At 38.4% G+C, this 17,693-nt stretch overlaps 1 protein-coding gene across 1 annotated transcript in view; it reads right to left on the bottom strand.

Annotated features, from left to right (window-relative positions):
- The window catches only part of ATPsynE (ATP synthase, subunit E), a 43,906-nt gene that overhangs the window by 17,116 nt on the left and 9,097 nt on the right, over positions 1-17,693 (bottom strand). The window contains exon 2 of the mRNA XM_067152380.2: positions 17,068-17,224. Coding sequence (XP_067008481.2) covers positions 17,068-17,224 — 157 coding nt within the window. The remainder of the gene's footprint in view (positions 1-17,067; positions 17,225-17,693) is intronic.

Here is a 17,693-nt window from a genome sequence, read left to right on the forward strand (position 1 = left end):
ATGCTTGCTTATTTTCTTTCCCTTCTTTCCTGCCTTACGTAATTCTTTCTTGCTTGTTGATTGGTTGCATCACCTTGACATGACTGTTTGCATCATCGGTAACTTAATTTCTAATTGGTACCGAAAGTGTATTCTTCCGCGCTTTTCTGTTTTTTCATTGGTCATTTCTGTTATTTGTTTTTAGCCTTTGTTATATTAATTAATTGGAAAATTTTTATATATCCTTTCTGGACTCCATTTCCCTCACTATTTTGTATTTTTTTTTTGGTAATTATTTCCGTTAGTCTTATAGCACTATATTGCGTCCTATCTGGAACCTTCTACAGCACTATTAAGGGGTACCTCAATCCAGTTCTACAGGAATGCAGCCCTCACTCTCAACAAGATTTCACCGTAATCGCTGCTCCACGGCAGTCTGAATGGTCTCTTTTCGTCCAGGCTGAACTTTGCCGCACGCACTGAAGCCGGCAGCTTGTTGACGTGTCTCGCTTCACCTTGCTAAAGGCCGTTTACCCCAGGCCTGGCTTGCTTATTTGATCCGTGGCATGTCAAGACGAGCACTATTTCTGCACTACTGAAGCTGGCATGACCGGCGCTTTTAATTTTCTATGGAATTATAGTTATCATAGCCTGGACTTTGTATGTTGCACGAAGCTGTGATCCAAACTCATGAATTTTATACTACGTTTTGGCCAGCGATGTCTAATTCTCAAAGGTGACTATTTTATGCAGCTGGTTTGCCTTTCAAGATATCCAATAGCACTGCAGTGCGGGACTCTTTAATTGCTGGTCTCATATTTGGAAACCATTTACTTTTAATTATTACTTCCTGGTGGATAATTTGGTGTTGTAAAATCTTGCTTAAATTTAGAAACTTTGTTAATTTATTGGTCTTGGAGACCACTTTTTCACAATTTTTGATAGCTTTAATATCTAGTCATGATTATTTAAGTTAATATCGGTCTAGCTTGGACTAGCCTTCAAACTTAATATATGTAATTATTTCAGGTACTCTGAATTTTCTTCCGATTTCATAAGACAGCAGTCTTATTCATATTTATTATCTTGTGCACAGTCGGTGGCCCTTTTTCGGTTCATGGATATGTGGACACTGTTTTGATCTTAAAGCTTAGTTACTGCTAATGTCCAAAACCATTCGAATTATTTATTGTTATTTTTTTTTAAATTCTAATAAATGTTGTAACTGCTGATCCCTCTATTTCTCATTTCCCGAGAAACTTGGAAACCCTCTCCAGCCGTTCCTTGTTTTCTCCATCTATAAAGCGGAAACTTGTTCAATGTGTACGAAAGTTATGGTCCTGGCACACTGGATATGGTTTTGCATGTTATTTATGTTTTATCTGTTCAACGTGGAAATGGAAAGAAATTATGAAAATAATTACTGTATAATGTGGAAATTATGCTTTAGCTGTGAAATTTATTTAGGCATACCCGATACTGCAGGAACACAAATATTTCGCCAGGGGAAGAGTCAGGTGTTTACAGACCGTATCACGCTGCTCTATTGAGCTCCAGGTTTCCCAAATTCCTGGTAGAATGGGATTTAAATCTCCACAAATTGCCTGACTCTTGCCATGGCTTGTAGAGATCTTTATCTTGATGTACAACTTGAGCCTAATTCTAAGATAAACAGTTCCCTTACTTTCTATTCCATAAGTAAATTTGCGTTCAGTTTTGAAGACAATGGCTAAGAAATGTGTCACCGACACTGGACGAGAAAGTGAAAGTTATTGAAGCGAGTGAAAAGGAAAACTTGTCTGTGCATGAAATTATATCCCGTTTCAGATGTGGAAAAACTCTAATTTATGAGACTTTAGAACATAAGGATGATCTTACTAAGCAGTGAATGGAGGGGAATGGACAAATGAAGAGGAAATCTAAGGTCACAGGCAATGAAAAAGTCAATGATTTAGTGTGGGAATGGTTCATCAGTGCCCATTCGAAACACCTTTCGGTTCGTAGACTTATGCTACGGAACGAGGCTCTTGCCATTGCTAAATCACTTGACACCACCACCTTTAAAGCATCAACTGGGTGGCTGGAGAGTTTCAAAACAAGATAATATTGTATGGAATGAAGTCTGTGGTGAGTCCAAAGACATGAACAGAAATGTATAAGCTGAGTGGAAATCGAAGCTGCAAAATTTAATTTCTGGCTATGAACCTAAAGACATTTTCAATGCTGATGAAACAGGATGGTTTTTTTGAGCCTTGCCTTCAAAGTCACTTGCTTTTCGTGGGGTAAGTGTGGTGGGGGTAAAATGTCGAAAGAAAAACTTACAGTACTGTTGTGCGGTAACATGGAGGGGGAAATAGAAAAGTCCCTGGTAATCGGGAAATAAGCAAAACCAAATTGTTTTTAAAACTTGGACTTGCGTAAGCTTCCGCTAACTTGGAGGAGCCATGGGAAGCCTGGATGACCCGTGCTCTAATGGAAGATGGCTAAACGAATTTAACTGTAGGATGAAGAAGGAAAATCGCAAAGTTATTCTTTTTCTTGACAATGCCACTTGTCACCCACGTGTTGCTTTCCAATGTCAAGCTAGCCTGGTTTCCACCTAACACAACGAGTGTTGTTCAACCTATGGACCAAGGAGTGATTTACACCTTTAAATCTCACTACAGGCATTTATTGATGCAGTCGCTGATCAAGAAAGTTGATACAGCTGACAACATCTACTCCCTTGCACGGACGTACTGGATGCTGTCAACTGGATCAGTTTGGCTATGAAGCAGATCAAACCTCAAACAGTCGTAAAGTGTTTTGCAAAAGCAGGATTTGCAGAAAATGTCAGCACACCTGAGGAAGTGATAGAAAATGCTGCACTGATATCTACGCTGAGCCAAGAACAGAATTTCGCGTGTAATGTAGATGAATACATTTGCAGGGACGACCAGCTTGCTACTCACTACAGTTTCCGGTCTGCTGTGCAGCTTCTGAAGATCCGCAGTACAGAGAATGAAGATGATAATCCGAGGGATGAAAACCAGGATCCGAAGGATGAAAACTAGGAAGAGGAGGAGGAGAAGGAAAGAAAAAGTCAGGAAAAAATATGCACTCATGAACAAGCTATTGAGTGTGTCAGGGACATTATGAAATTTGCTGTCAAGTCGAATTCACCGCGACTTCTTGAGCTACTGTACAGTGCTAAAGACTGCATTGAGAAAGACATGACATCAAGGAAGGTGAAACAGGTTTCTTTGCTAGACATGTGAAAGACGGAATAATTTGAGAAGTGGATGGAGGTCAATGAACCACTGCCTAACACAGGAACTTCCTGGATAAGGGTATTGGGAAGGAGGAGGATAACGTCCATTTGAAACTGTCATATGATGTCAACATGAAGACAGCTGGTGTCAGATTTGGTATTCACCCCCCACCCCAAAATTAATTACAACTCAGCATTCTGTCAACTGGTTTCTTTGCCTCCTGGCAGAAAAAACTCATTCAAACTGACACACAAGTAGCCTAAATAGCATTAAATCAAAATGCCTGCACATGATAGCAGATGCTACAGATTATTATTTTATAGTTGTTCTTAATCAGCCCACAACTACACAGTAGAGTAGGATAAACACAAGTAATTGCAGCAACAGCAGGATAATGGGGATGAAACCAAATAAAGTGGCACAAGGGATCTTAGAAACAACATGCACACTATCACATGATTTCTCTGAAAATTATCAAGCTGACATCTGCTCTGCTGGCCCCATGGTGTAGGTGTAGCGAGCCTCTTACCCGGAGGACCAGGTTCAATTCCTGGCCACATTAGGGATTTTTAACTGGATCTGACGGCTGGTTTGAGATCCACTCTATTCGCATGAGAACAATTGAGTTAACTGATGGCAAGGTAGTGGCCTCGCGCTAGAAAGCCAAGAATAACAGCCCAGAAGACGTGCCCGCACTGATCACTTGATACCTTGTACCTTTGTTACTGAATAGTAACATGCAGAAACATACTTTCACATGTACACCGAAATATTATAGAACACCGCAATGCTGACTTATTAGATCAATTAATACTTTTATGAATGTTCGAAAATATCTATCAACATAAATTGAGAAAACTATAACATAACCTTTAACTTTTATCTGACTAGGTACATCCCATTCTACATCTTGAAGAGGAATTGCATTGGAGAGGGAAGAAAGTTCAGGTTCTGCAAATACAAGACAAATATCAATATGGCAATTTAAAATATAGCATATTCAATGTATTTAATTACACATACAATTATCGCCCTGTGTCATAAGAAATGTTAGGTTTCTATGGTCAGTGATAACAGAAGCAAAATCTTACAGATGCAGAAATGGGAACTGCTCCTAAACATTTTGTCTGTGAATGTGGAAGACAATTTTGGCCTTATCAAAGACTGCTTCATGTTATCAAAGTGATAGTTGCTGGCCTTAAGGCCGGTCTCCACTGATTAACATTTAACAAGAACATGTTATATATTAAAAGTGTTAAATGTTAACTGGTGACACCATCATATGAATTTGTGGTAATACATTTAGGTGGTGTCCAGTGTTTTCAAACAAGGACAATGGACTCAGGTGAAAAGGATTTGGCCTTTGTTATTGCCACTGTTGCTTCTTGTTATGATTTAGAAATGCAGTTTTATTAGGCACATTTCCTCCCCTCATCCTGTTCATTGCTTCAAAAGCAAACCACCTTGAAGTAAAAGCTTCGCCCGCTCCCGCCCCCGACTTTTCTAAACCTTTTGCAATTCTCGACAGTATTGGGAGCAGAGGGACAGTAATTCTTTTTCAAAGCACTTTCAATTATGTCATTAATTAAGTCCAGTAATCTCCTAGCTCCACTCCATTTCTGACTATAAATTTTAGTATAGTGCACAGAGAACGACACATGTGCGTGTACTGTATTTGTAGCTTATAACAAAGAGAATGAGTGTTGCAACTATAATTCTTCTTCATGAGAAGCACGTCATTTGCGCCGTTTAGGCTATCTGTTGGCATGGAAACAGCACGGAAGTTGCTGAAGCTGCGCCGACATCTCACGAACAACTAATTGACTTGACATGTTTTACACCTGGAGTGGAAAACACGCCAACATGTTAAAAGTGTTAACCTCAACATTCTCAGTTAACATGCCAAGTCAATTGGAAGACACAATCACCAATATACATGTCAATTGTAACATGTTAAATTTAACATGTTGGCATTAAATGTTAATCAGTGGAGACTGGCCTTTAGTGGAGGGTTCCTGTGTCATCTAAGTGATAATAACAATAATAATAATAATAATAATAATAATAATAATAATAATAATAATAATTGTATGGCCTTAGCCCCATAAATGCATAAGATATGAGTGTAATGTTGATAAAGAAGAGTGGGAGCAACTGAAAGACACAAATATGATTGTACAGTGAAACTCTGTTAAGAAGTTTTTCAAGGGACTGCAAAAAAAAAAAAAAAAAAAAAAAAAAAAAAAAACTTCTTAAGCAGGAAATTTCTTAAAAGGGGAAATGCCCAAAAACTTATTCTGTACTTTGAAATACATGTGAAACACACAGCCAACAGATTTCCTTGTTTGTGAACAATACTGAAATAGGCTGATATATAAGAGCTGCTAACAGAAAGCCACAATATAAAAATTCGATTATCATGACAATATTTTTAGAGATCAAGTAAAATAATTGAACATACCGTATTATAAATATATTTGATACGAGAAGGGAACAAATTAAGTTACATAAAAACGTTGCAAGGTTTGCTTATTTTAGCAGGCAGAACCATTTCCTTCCACGCTTTTCTTTCCTCCGCACTTACAGTCTCTGCTTCAATTGTTTTGTAAACGATGCCGGGTCGATTTTTAAAGCGGTCCAGCTACCAGTTCGACGCGGTAAAAGGTACCCTTAATTTGCGTGCGGCTTTCTTCTGCACAATAGTCCCACTGAAAGGCATGTTTAAACTTCGCTGCTGTTTAAACCACGTTAGCAGAGCTTGTTCTATTTCACCGTACTTTTCAGATTTAACTTCCTTACAATTTGCTGAAGTATTGCCTGCAGAAGCAGAGATCTCTTCTTTCTTCGCTATAATATCGTTCAAAGTAGGCGGCGGCATCCCCAGCTCCTTTGCCAAAGCAACACGGGAAAGTGTAGATGACTCCACTTTCCTTATCTCCACTTTGTCTTTTATTGTTAGTGCCTTTCGCTTGATCTCTTTCCTCTGAGTTCCGCTCATTTTCACTTAAAAAGTTTGTACGTTGATATTACAAGTACAACTAACTCCACCGACTCCTATTCGTACTAATTACGATGCTACACTATGCTTGGCAAACTGTAGCTTAGGCTTACAAGACGCAAAGACAAGAAGTGTACTACAGTTTGTTAGCATGTGCTTTCTAACTTCCTCACACCCCTGACACCTGCTTCAAGGATAACGGCAGCAAATGAGAAATCTAGCAACTAATTCTTAGAGATCTTAGAACCTAGGCCTAAATCGCCCCTGCATTCCTACTGGTTGTCACGGCAACGGGCGTAGTTTCTGGCTGTTTCACAAGTACCGCATGGCCAAGCCAGTATTGAGTTTATTTTCCCGCTTCAGTCCTCTTCATGCTATAGGTAATGAAGAAAAGAAACACAGGTTCGAACTTGCAGAAATGAGTGCATGGAAAAGTATCTGGGGTATTACGTGGGAGTGATAAAGGCGCAGTAGCAACGCTAGCACATCTAAACGTAAACAGTTTCTTTCCCCGCCAGAATTTTATTTCATGTCTCCTCATCCTTGTGCTACGTTCTAATAATGCGATGTAATAATTATGAGTGACACGATAATACAACGTTTAACTCGTATAAAGGTAAAATTAAAAATAACTTTCAATTTTATGCCAACACGTGGTATTGCAATGCGTCTGTGTGCCTCCCACAAACACCCAGTTGGCTATCAACATTCGTTCAACTTCGTAAACGATCGGGATCTTTCGGCCAGCTGTGGCGGCATGTGTATCAGCTGGCTGTGGCAAGTCGGCTGTTTCCTGCATATAGTCAGGAAGTTGTTTTTATTCACCTCACTAATAATGGACACGGAAAATCTTATCAGTTTAGTTCAAAAACGAAATTTCCTCTACGGCAAGACCCATAAGTATTATTGCAGCAACAACAACAACAACAACGTAAGAGAGAATGCCTGGAAGGAAATAAGCAAGGGAATGAAAAATCAAACAGGTTAGAATATTAAATTTTGTGGTAGATTAACAGTAATGTTGTGGACAAATACACTTTACGGTTTTTAATTGATGTTTAGGCCACCTCGATTAATGACTTCACCCTGTCGCGGCCTGCAAATTACTGTATTAAAGTTTTATCAAACCATCCATTGCGTGCTTTATGTTTCCCACGTAGAATCCCGTTCGATTCTATTCCGCTAGATGGAACGGTGGAGTGGAAATTGCGACTGATGGGTTTGATTCGATTCCACAAGGTGAGAGTTGGTGAGAGTGAGCATCTTCTGCCCGTGTTGTCATAGCGTGACGTCATATGGCCTTGGCAGGCACGCACGTTCCGTGACACCAGACACACACCGCGAGCGCACGAACAGTCTAACACAGGGTGCAACTTGCGCGGAGACTGGAGGATTCTAACCACGGGCTGTTTTGAGCGGACGTTTTCTATCTCAAGGGGCTCTAAAATCTGAACTGTTTAACCGGGAAATATATTTACAACAGAACACTTTAAACGGGAAAACTATACATACATCTTAATGCAACTGATCAAGGGACCAAGAATATCACACTTCTTAGGCGGGAACTTCTTAACCGAGTTTCACTGTAGTATTGCCGTTGATGCCTATGACTGTAGTAGATTTACAAGCATATGTCAAACTAGACAACTCTGAACTGACATCAGAGCAGAGAGAGCTTGTTGCTGTATCTATGCTGGACTCTGCTGTCAGAGTTAGTGATGCTAATGATACAATAATTACACCAATGGACCAAATTCAAAAATTCACAGGAAGTATGTACAGGAAGAAACTGACACAGCCTCTCAGTGACCTTTTTTTTAAAGCCGGTAGTCCTGGCAGATTTAGTTCACACTGTCACTCTTTGATTCTACCCATGCTCATACGGCAGTCTATTGAAATTACTTGTTTCTACGTTATTTACCTCAAATTTATTACGATGGTGAAAAAACAAAATTTCTAAAAAAATGCAGGTAATTGGGTACCAGAGGTCACCAAAGCTCAGCAGCTGCTATATTAACAGATTCCACTTGTCCACACACTGCTTGTCAAGTTATGTTATGCCACTCATTAAATATCTGGAACACTGGAATTCTAAGCCTAGCTTCAACACTCATTCAGTTGGAAGAATACTGCTGTTTGGCAATTTAAAAAGAGTCGACACAGAACTTAAATCTTATAAAATATCAAACACTTAAAGTATATCTTCTTTTAAAGTTGGAACAGAACAATAAATCAGCGAGTATTCCCTAACTTCTGTAACATGCCTACAGAACAAACATATGCAAACTTCACTGGCAGGTTACTCTTACTCGCACTTTAGAAACAGTCTGTACTTAGTAAAAAACATGATAAGAACTGAAGCAAGTACAGTATGGTAATGACTAAAAATGAAGGAAACATTTTGCGGAGCTGACAACCAAACAAAAATAGGTGAGAGGATTCATTATTGTGACTATTATTATGTGAGAAAATAGCAGTTTATTGACAATTCTGAATAAAAAAACACCCATTTTCACTTACGGGAATGGTGCAATACTTTGAATTATGATTTACATATTGCAAATTAAGCAATTCAAATTACATATAAAAATGTACAGTATCATGCATCCTGGGGACTTAGTACTTTGAATCAGACATCATTTAGACTCAACGGTTTCAAATAATGAGGTTGAAGTGTACTAACAATGATAAACCAATTAGGGTAGAAAATGAGCTGGGAACTATACTTATTTCGCCACAAATCCTTACTGTCCTATACTTTCTTTACTATATTCTAAATCCTCTAATCTTTTATATTTTCTATGTCTGAATCAGTATACTGTAATTACCAACAGAGTACTGTCAAATGGTTTTGTTTAACCTGCCAGTGGTCGCTATATGAGCAAAATGCTCACGGTCATTGAAAATCAACTGCTCTTTTATACAGCATGTAGTTTCCAATTTGAGCCTTTATGTACTTCACACTGCAGTTTTGAGAGAAGGAAGGATGCATTGAAATGCACGTCTGTAACCTTGAGACAGGACAGGGAGGAATTATCAGCGACCTTCAACGGTGAGCATTTTGCTTCCTGCGCGACCAGTCACGTTGGCACTAATTTCTGTGTGTGTATGATAGTTTTGCTATTGTTGAATAATGTTTCATAGTTGAAACAGTTCTTTGCAACTTAATGTGTTAATGTGTTGCGTTATTAGTGCGTGACGCTGGCTTCATGTCGTGACATTTTAGCTTGGTTTGATGAAATTCCTAGTGATCAACTCGGGGGCGAGAACAGCGACTTGGACTGTGAAAGTGAACATAAAATGGATACTGAACAGTCCGAGACAGAAGAACGTGCTGATGGAACCGTACCTGGAGAGCAATCTATAGCTGGCGAAAAACATACCTGTATGTTGGTGGTAAATGGGAATTTCATCTTTAGTGACAATGTTCATATAGGGAAAGGTGACAAAGTGGGTCAGACACTCACCAAGAAGAAATCCACGCTCATGTAGTTGTGCTGAAAATATAGTGACTCACCCTTCTTGTGTAAAGGGCATTGCAAAAGATGCACACACCATTTTAGAAAGTTGGGAATTGTTTTTCCAGATACAGTTATAACAATTTGTAAAATATTACTATTTGTAATTTTAATTTTTAGTATTCTTTATAATCATTTGAAATTTATTCTTATGTTCACGTAATGTGTTAATATATTTACGTTGGAAATCGGTTGGTATTTATTATGTAAACATATCATACTGTGAGCATTTTGCTTAACGCGCAACCACTCGCGTTACGTTCATCCTAGCGACCACTGGCAGGTTAACATTTATTCATTCATAGGATTTGGATCCCTAGTTAAGTAATCTAAAGCAGTTTCACATTTAATTTCAAGAGATGAAATAAAACGGACAATTGCTAATTCTGGGCCCTGTTTCATAAAGCTAATAATTTTACCTAATAATATTAGAACTCATAAAAATAATTATTAGTTAACCAAATTCTGTTTCATAAGGATTTACACATAACTAATAAAATATCTTCAATAATTATATTAGTTCATTAGTCAGCTGATACAAATGGAGGTTAGAATCGGTCTGTTGCATATGTTCTTGGTTTGGGTTTGTTCCTAGCAGTAGGCTAATGCTTGACTACAACAGACTTAATCCACATGTTCGAGAGGCTCACTTGATATTTTCATTGTTGTGACTTTGATACATATGAAAATCGATAAAAGAAGTGAAAATAATGTGAGAGAAGAAAGTGTCTTTGCGGAAAGTGATAGAGTTAACGTGTCAACTATTCACAGCCTTTTGCACACTATAACCCTCCTTGTTCCTTTTACTTTTCTATTTCATGTGCTCTTAAAAATTTCAGTTGAGATGGACTAGCAAAATCTTTGTTTACTACCCCCTGTTGGTGGAGGCAGTAGAATAACAGCCACGGTATCCCCTGCCTGTCGTAAGAGGCGACTAAAAGTTTTTTTTGCTAGTGGCTTTACGTCGCACTGACACAGATAGGTCTTATGGCGACGATAGGATAGGAAAGGCCTAGGAGTCGGAAGGAAGCGGCCATGGCCTTAATTAAGGTACAGCCTGGTGTGAAAATGGGAAACCATGGAAAACCATCTTCAGGGCTGCCAACAGTGGGATTCGAATCCACTATCTCCCGGATGCAAGCTAACAGCCGCATGCCACTAACCACATGGCCAACTCACCCGGTGCAACTAAAAGGGGCCCCAGGGCTCTCAACTTGGAAGTGTATGTTGGCAAACACGGGGCACTGAGATGTGTCCTGCCATTGCTTCAACTTACTTGTGCCAGGCTCATTTTCATCTACACTTCCGACCTCCCTTGTTCAACTCTTGTTCTTTTCCAACCCTGAGAGTATTAGGTTGCAAGGCCGAGAGAGTCTTTCATTTTCACGCCCTCCGTGGCCCTTCTCTTTCTCTGGCCGATACCCTCATTTTTCTAAATGTTGGATCCTTTCAACTTTTCTAACTGATTAGTGTTATTATAGATGATGGTTGCCTAGTTGTAGCCTACTTCCTCTTAAAATAATAATCCTCACCAACATCATCTTGGTTTAATGGTGATATAAGCCAAGATTTTAAAGGATACCTGAAGTGTCCAAGTAGAACTGCACTAGAGAAACACAATGATACTGTGTATCACTACCAATGGGTGGAGTGCAATGCGGAGCTGCTATTTTAAGGTTATGCTTCATTCCTTGCAGTGGAACGTTCTATTACCCATCTTATCAAGGAAATACTCAAAAGTTCTGTAATCTAACCTAAATCTCCCACTGTATTCATATGTTTGTTACATGCCAGTACAGGCTGTTTTTGACTTAACATTTACTGAACGGTGCACCTACACTCGTTCCTTATCACTATTTGAATCAGAGTCGATCATTTCAGTGATCTTCTTCACGATTTTATGCCAAAATATTAAAATACCACTCACTTTGGTTTCACTAATAATATGAATTATGAGTCAAAATACATTCATGGAACGATTTAATATACATGGCAGTCTACTGACCCTTCTTGCTGGCTTCCTACATAACCGTTGGCAGAGAGTGGTAATATCAGGCACTTCATCCTCATGGTTACCAGTCACCTCCGGTGTCCCACAAGGCAGTACTCTTGGCCCCTTGCTGTTTTCTTTGTTTATGGACGATCTGCCGTCGGAACTCGACGAAACAGCGAATACCCTACTCTTTGCTGATGACTGCAAGATATTTAGGGAGATCAGGAATCCAGCAGATGCAGCTCTGCTACAGTCATCGCTTAATGCCCTCTCGAACTGGTGCCGTACTTGGAAACTTATCCCCAATCCACAAAAATGCAGCCACATGACCATAACACTGCGTAAATCTCCTCTACCGACATCATATTACCTACTCGACAAGCCCATCACCGTGGTTACGCAACAGCGTGACCTAGGTGTAATATTCGATACAATATTACAATTTAAGACCCATATAGAAACATATACAACCAAGGCTATGAAATTACTAGGCATTCTCTATCGCTTCACAGAAATTTCTGACCCCGTTGCTCTTCGCCACTTCTTCCTCACGATCGTTCAACCTCTCTTAAACTACTGCTCTCCGATTTGGACAACAGCCGCCCCCTCCAATACCAAGCAGTTAGACAGAGCAGTGTCCTTCTTTGCTGCAATTGTAAGGAACAGAAACCCCAAGCTCAGAAATCTGTCTACGCAGCAGATATTAATGGCAATTAATGTGTCACCGCTGCACATCAGGCGACAGGTAGCTGACCTGAGTTTCCTCCACAAGATCTTAAATGGACATTACCGCTCGGAACATCTTGTTTCTCTCTTCTCTCTCCGCGTTCCTTCCCGCTCCACCAGAACCAAAGACCTTCTCCACATTCCCCACACTCAGCACTCAATACTTCAACGATCTTTCCTAACCCGCCTCCCAACACTCTTTAACAATATTAATAGGAGACAAGAGCTTGATATAGCATCAAATAAAAGTGTATTTATTCGAGAGGTGTGTAAATAGTATCTTAAAGATAAGTTGATGTGAAGGGATTATACCGCCATCTTGACCCACGACAACTTGGCTATGAACATGGACATTCTCATGGTTTTCAATTTGGACAGTTATTAGTAGGATGTGTACCTGATCTTGTTATATTTTGTTATGTTTGTTATATTTTATTATGAAAGTTTACGTTTGTTAAATAGTCTGTTGACAGTGCAAGTGAAATTTGCTCAGTGTAGCTGTATCTTGTGCTTCGTGAATAAATAAATAAATAAATAAATAAATAAATTGTCTATGAAACAATTTACTAACATTATTAATATCTACAACTAGAAATTATAGCAAAAAAAATGGGATTACAAATTTCATTTGAAAAAACAGAAATGATGCCAACTTTTAAAGTTGATTTACCAGTTATTCAACTGAACAGTAATAAAGAGATTAAAATTGTTCGGAAATTCAAATATCTTGGGGAAATAATAACATGGAACACAAATGAAAAAGAAGCAATAGAACACAGAACAACTAAATTTAAACAAGCACAAAGACTTATATGGCCAACCTATAAAAAAAATCTCTTTCGATAAACGCTAAGCTGAAACACTATAATTTCATAGTTAAACCAGAGGCAACGTACGCTAGTGAAACTTTATTCAAATTAAATGTAAAATCTACAGCAGACAAATTACAGAAAACTGATAGAAGAATTCTTAGAACAATTTTTAATAAAAAACACCAAGTTGATGGACAGTGGAGATTGTTGCCGAACAACATTGTCTATCGTGAATGTGAATTAATAATATCTACAATGCGTAAAAGAAGAATTTCCTTTTTCTGTCACATATGAAGATTACCAAACACCAGGATATTGAAACAACTATTTGATTTTTTTTTTTGAAAAATAAAATCAATAATAATTAGTTCAATGAAGTTCAGGATGATTTGGAAGAATTGGGTATAACTTGGCAACAAATCAAAGACAGACAAGAAAAGAGGATTTTGAAGAACAAAAGCATAAGTCTCAAACTAAAAACAGTTGAACGGAAACAACACACTACATCGGACACACAAAGGGCTTCCAGGTCGGAGAGGATGAGAAAGTTCTGGGAGAAGAAAAATAAGAAATTAACTCAAATGTATTGATTTAAGTGCTCCAATGTGGGGCGTAAAATATGTAAATAATAATATCTACTAATACTGTAATATTCACTCAAACTAATTTTATTAGCTAATAACTCTATATTATTAGTTAATATTATTGGTTTCTATACTAATATTAGTGAAAGACGTGTCATGAAACAGGGTCCTGGACAGACCCTACTTGCTATCCAACAGCTGCACTCAAACACAATTCACATGAAGCACCTTCTGTGCATGATAAACCTCATGTCATTCTTCCTTTGTAACTAAACACACCTATCAATCTCCAAAGTGTTTTTTTTGGGGGGTTGTTTGTGTTATTAGGGCATATCTTTTAAAAAGATAGGGTAACTAAAGTTTCCCTAGCAAGAGCTGTTGGCTTCTTCGGACAGAAGGCCTTCATAATTCAATGAAGTTCTGTGTCCATATTAGGTTTGCTGGAGAGGAATGAAGGTCCAATCTTATATAAGGAGCACTAAACAGAATCATTTCTTTAACACGTTGGGTGCCACGTGCCGCCATATGGCGTCACGGTGGTCTTCAAATCCGAGATGGCGTGACGCCATATGGCGGCACACCGTTCTTGAAATCAGAGTTGGCGTGACGCCATATGGCGGCACAGTTGAGTTTCAGGTGATGCACCGTAGATAATCAGCTGTGACATCTATGCGCGTAAAATTGGTACTACGTGAAGGGCGAACTTCAGGATCTATTCCAGCTATGTATTTTTACTCTATGCCACCATGTGGCGCCACAGTATTCTTCCGAAGCCACTGACTGGCCAGTGGTCATTGTCACAGGTGAAAGCGCGCCAGGCATTGTGTATTCCTCGTTTACGTACGTATTATCACTCAGTTTATATAGTTGTGCAAAAATATAAGAAATGGAAGATATTGGTAATAACCTTACGAGGGAACACATACATGTGTTACACTCGGATTCGGTTGAAATTTGGTAGGAATATTCGTGGGAGGCAGTAGAATGCTAAGGTGAAAACTGTATGTACCCAGCGCAAGTTTAAATGCCAAAATTGAACAAATAAATAGTCATAAAATTAGAAGTGCCGCGGGAGTATCGGGGTGTGGCGGAGAGGTAGGGAGGAGCGAAGCAGCAGACGTGAACCAACCGGACTGCATCGAGCTGCGCTAGCAGCCAGGTAGCGTGTAGTTAGCGCGTTCCCCTTAACTTCCCGATCAGATGTGCAAAACGTAAATATGAAAATAGCACATGAAACGTGTACAAAGGACGATGTTTGAACAACGATGCCAATAAGGTTTGAAGAATTACGAGTAACAAGAACTCGGGCGTGCCGAGACGCATATTTTCATTGTTTAGAGTTATCAGAAAACTGTTCACAACAATATGTAATGTAATATGAGTACTTGTTTTGCATTTTACTAGGTTTTCATAAATATTGCGCTAATTTGAATTAGCAAATAAATATCCCGTATTTGAAATTCGTATTGCACATTCCATGACAAATAATTCTGTGACACCATATGGCGTCACGCTATATTTTATCTTTCCTAAAAATTGATGTGACACCATATGGCGTCACACATGACCATGGTATGGTGAGATAAAATTTACTTAGTACATCATATAAATGCATCCCAAGATTATATAAACAGACTACAACGCGCACAATTGCTTTGGCACCAGCGGAATGCAATTCAAAAACATGCCTGGCACCAGTGGAATAGTGTGCTACAATCGGCTCGGCACTCAACGTGTTAATTGGCAAACCCAGATAGCAATACAGAATACCTCAGAACAGTTATTTTTAAAAAAGAATCAAGTGGTGAAAACCTGCACACCTGTACTTATCCACAGATTATAAACTTTCAACTACTGACATCTCCCAATATCAGTTCAGGATGGAATTAAATGAACTCTGCAGATGGCAGCTGTACTTGCTAGTAAAACATAACCCATCTTAAGAATTAGGACAAAGTGAACAAATCATGAAGCTTCTCTAATGATTTCCGAACTGGCTGTGAAATCTCATTTCTTTAACCCTGACAATAACACGTCTCGAAGACGTGCCACTCAAAGCCTATTATTTAAAGTTACGTTTCGGTAGGCGTTATGCTCTAGAAATAGTTTGCACCAATTGCAAGTTTTATTTGAATTTGATCATTTTAATTTACAAGGAAATGGAAGACTGAAAAAGTAAAAGAATTGTTTCAGCTAGCATATCTATATTACCATTTGACATTGGACAATTTAAAAACTTTCGTTGTAAGAAGTGACTACAATAAAAAGCCTGAATTTGATATAGGCAAATGAGAAAAAACGCGGTAGATGGCGTTCATTCGCACGACACGTCAGAAAGTCGTATGGTGTAATTGTCAGGGTTAAACTTCATCTAACAATTTTCTGTGTACTGTACAAGTCTACTATAACCTTTATTATATTTCATCTCACTGGATTCACCCGTCACATTGTGGATAGGGATTGCACTGGAAAGGGAAACAGGAACAGACTCTGTAAATGCAGGAGATAAAGCATGAAACTGTGGAAGAGAAACAGCTCACAATTTATATCATACCTACATATACATATATGAAATAAAGTAAATAAATCTTACAGATTACAATAATTCTTAGCAATAAACTTGGCATATAACATTGATGACCATGAGGCTGAGCTAACTTTCTCAATCAATACTGTGAATGACACAAACTGAAATTATGTATTTCAATTTTAAGAGCAAGTCTCTATGTGAATCTATTTTAGGAAATTACAATGTATTTCTGCATTTTTAAAATACCAAGTTTAATAATAACTGTACAAATATTTGTTTTTGTATAAAACCTATCTTCTAAATTAACAAGAATATAGGTCTATACCCAGAAGCATTATGAAATGGTAAATAATATAATAGTATGCTGCAACCTTTATTACCAGAGTCAATCATCTTATTGAATTCCTTTGGAACAGGATCTGGAGTGGAGAAGGAAATACAAATAGGCTCTGCAAAGGAAGGGGAAAAAAGAGTGCATAATAGAATGATTTAATCACAAGGAAAAATAAACTTTTATATGACAAAGGTATGCTATAGACATACCGGTTAATTCCAAAACACCAGTGACAAATCACATCTGAAAATGAGCCAGTTCTACAAATGTATGATATAAAAGGAAAGAGATGGCAATTTAATATACATCTTTAGGAAATAAATATCCACTTCTGTCGCTTACCTTTGGCTAACCTCAACTTCTCTTCTCTCAGCTTTTCCTCCTTAGCAGCTCTCTTCTTCTCCTCAATCTCCCTGATCGCGGCTTCTTTCTTGGACAGTGATCGGTTATGGGAAGCTCCATACAAGATGCCAGCAAGTAAAAAGCTCCATCGGCCAAACTGAAGTTTGAATCAAAGTTAAACTCTCAGATGAACACAAGGTACGTTCAAAAATAAATTTTAATATTTACTAAACAACATGAATGGCTTATAACAGAAACAAGAGGTAATCTCAACTTCCACTTCATATTATTTAATCTAAAAGTGTTTGTTGTTAAAGGCAGCAAAACAATAACAATGTTCAGATCAGAAAAAATGAATTGCCCAATGGAGGTATGATACAAGACTGGCAAAATTAGACTGAACTAATGCCAGATTAAAGTTGGAAACCTAACAGGAAACAACACTCTGGTATAGTCGCTCACAAACATGTGCTAAGTTAACATGTTATAAGATAGACAATTCCATTCCTGGAAAGAAGTGAACATACGCTCAACAATGAACATGAATGAAAATCTACAGCCTGTTTTCCTATCGTCTGACCGGGCCAGGGATGCAATGAATGAAGCCCCCCCCCCCCCATCTTGCA

This window comes from Anabrus simplex, chromosome 8 (genome assembly GCF_040414725.1).
Source record: "Anabrus simplex isolate iqAnaSimp1 chromosome 8, ASM4041472v1, whole genome shotgun sequence".
NCBI lineage: Eukaryota > Metazoa > Arthropoda > Insecta > Orthoptera > Tettigoniidae > Anabrus > Anabrus simplex.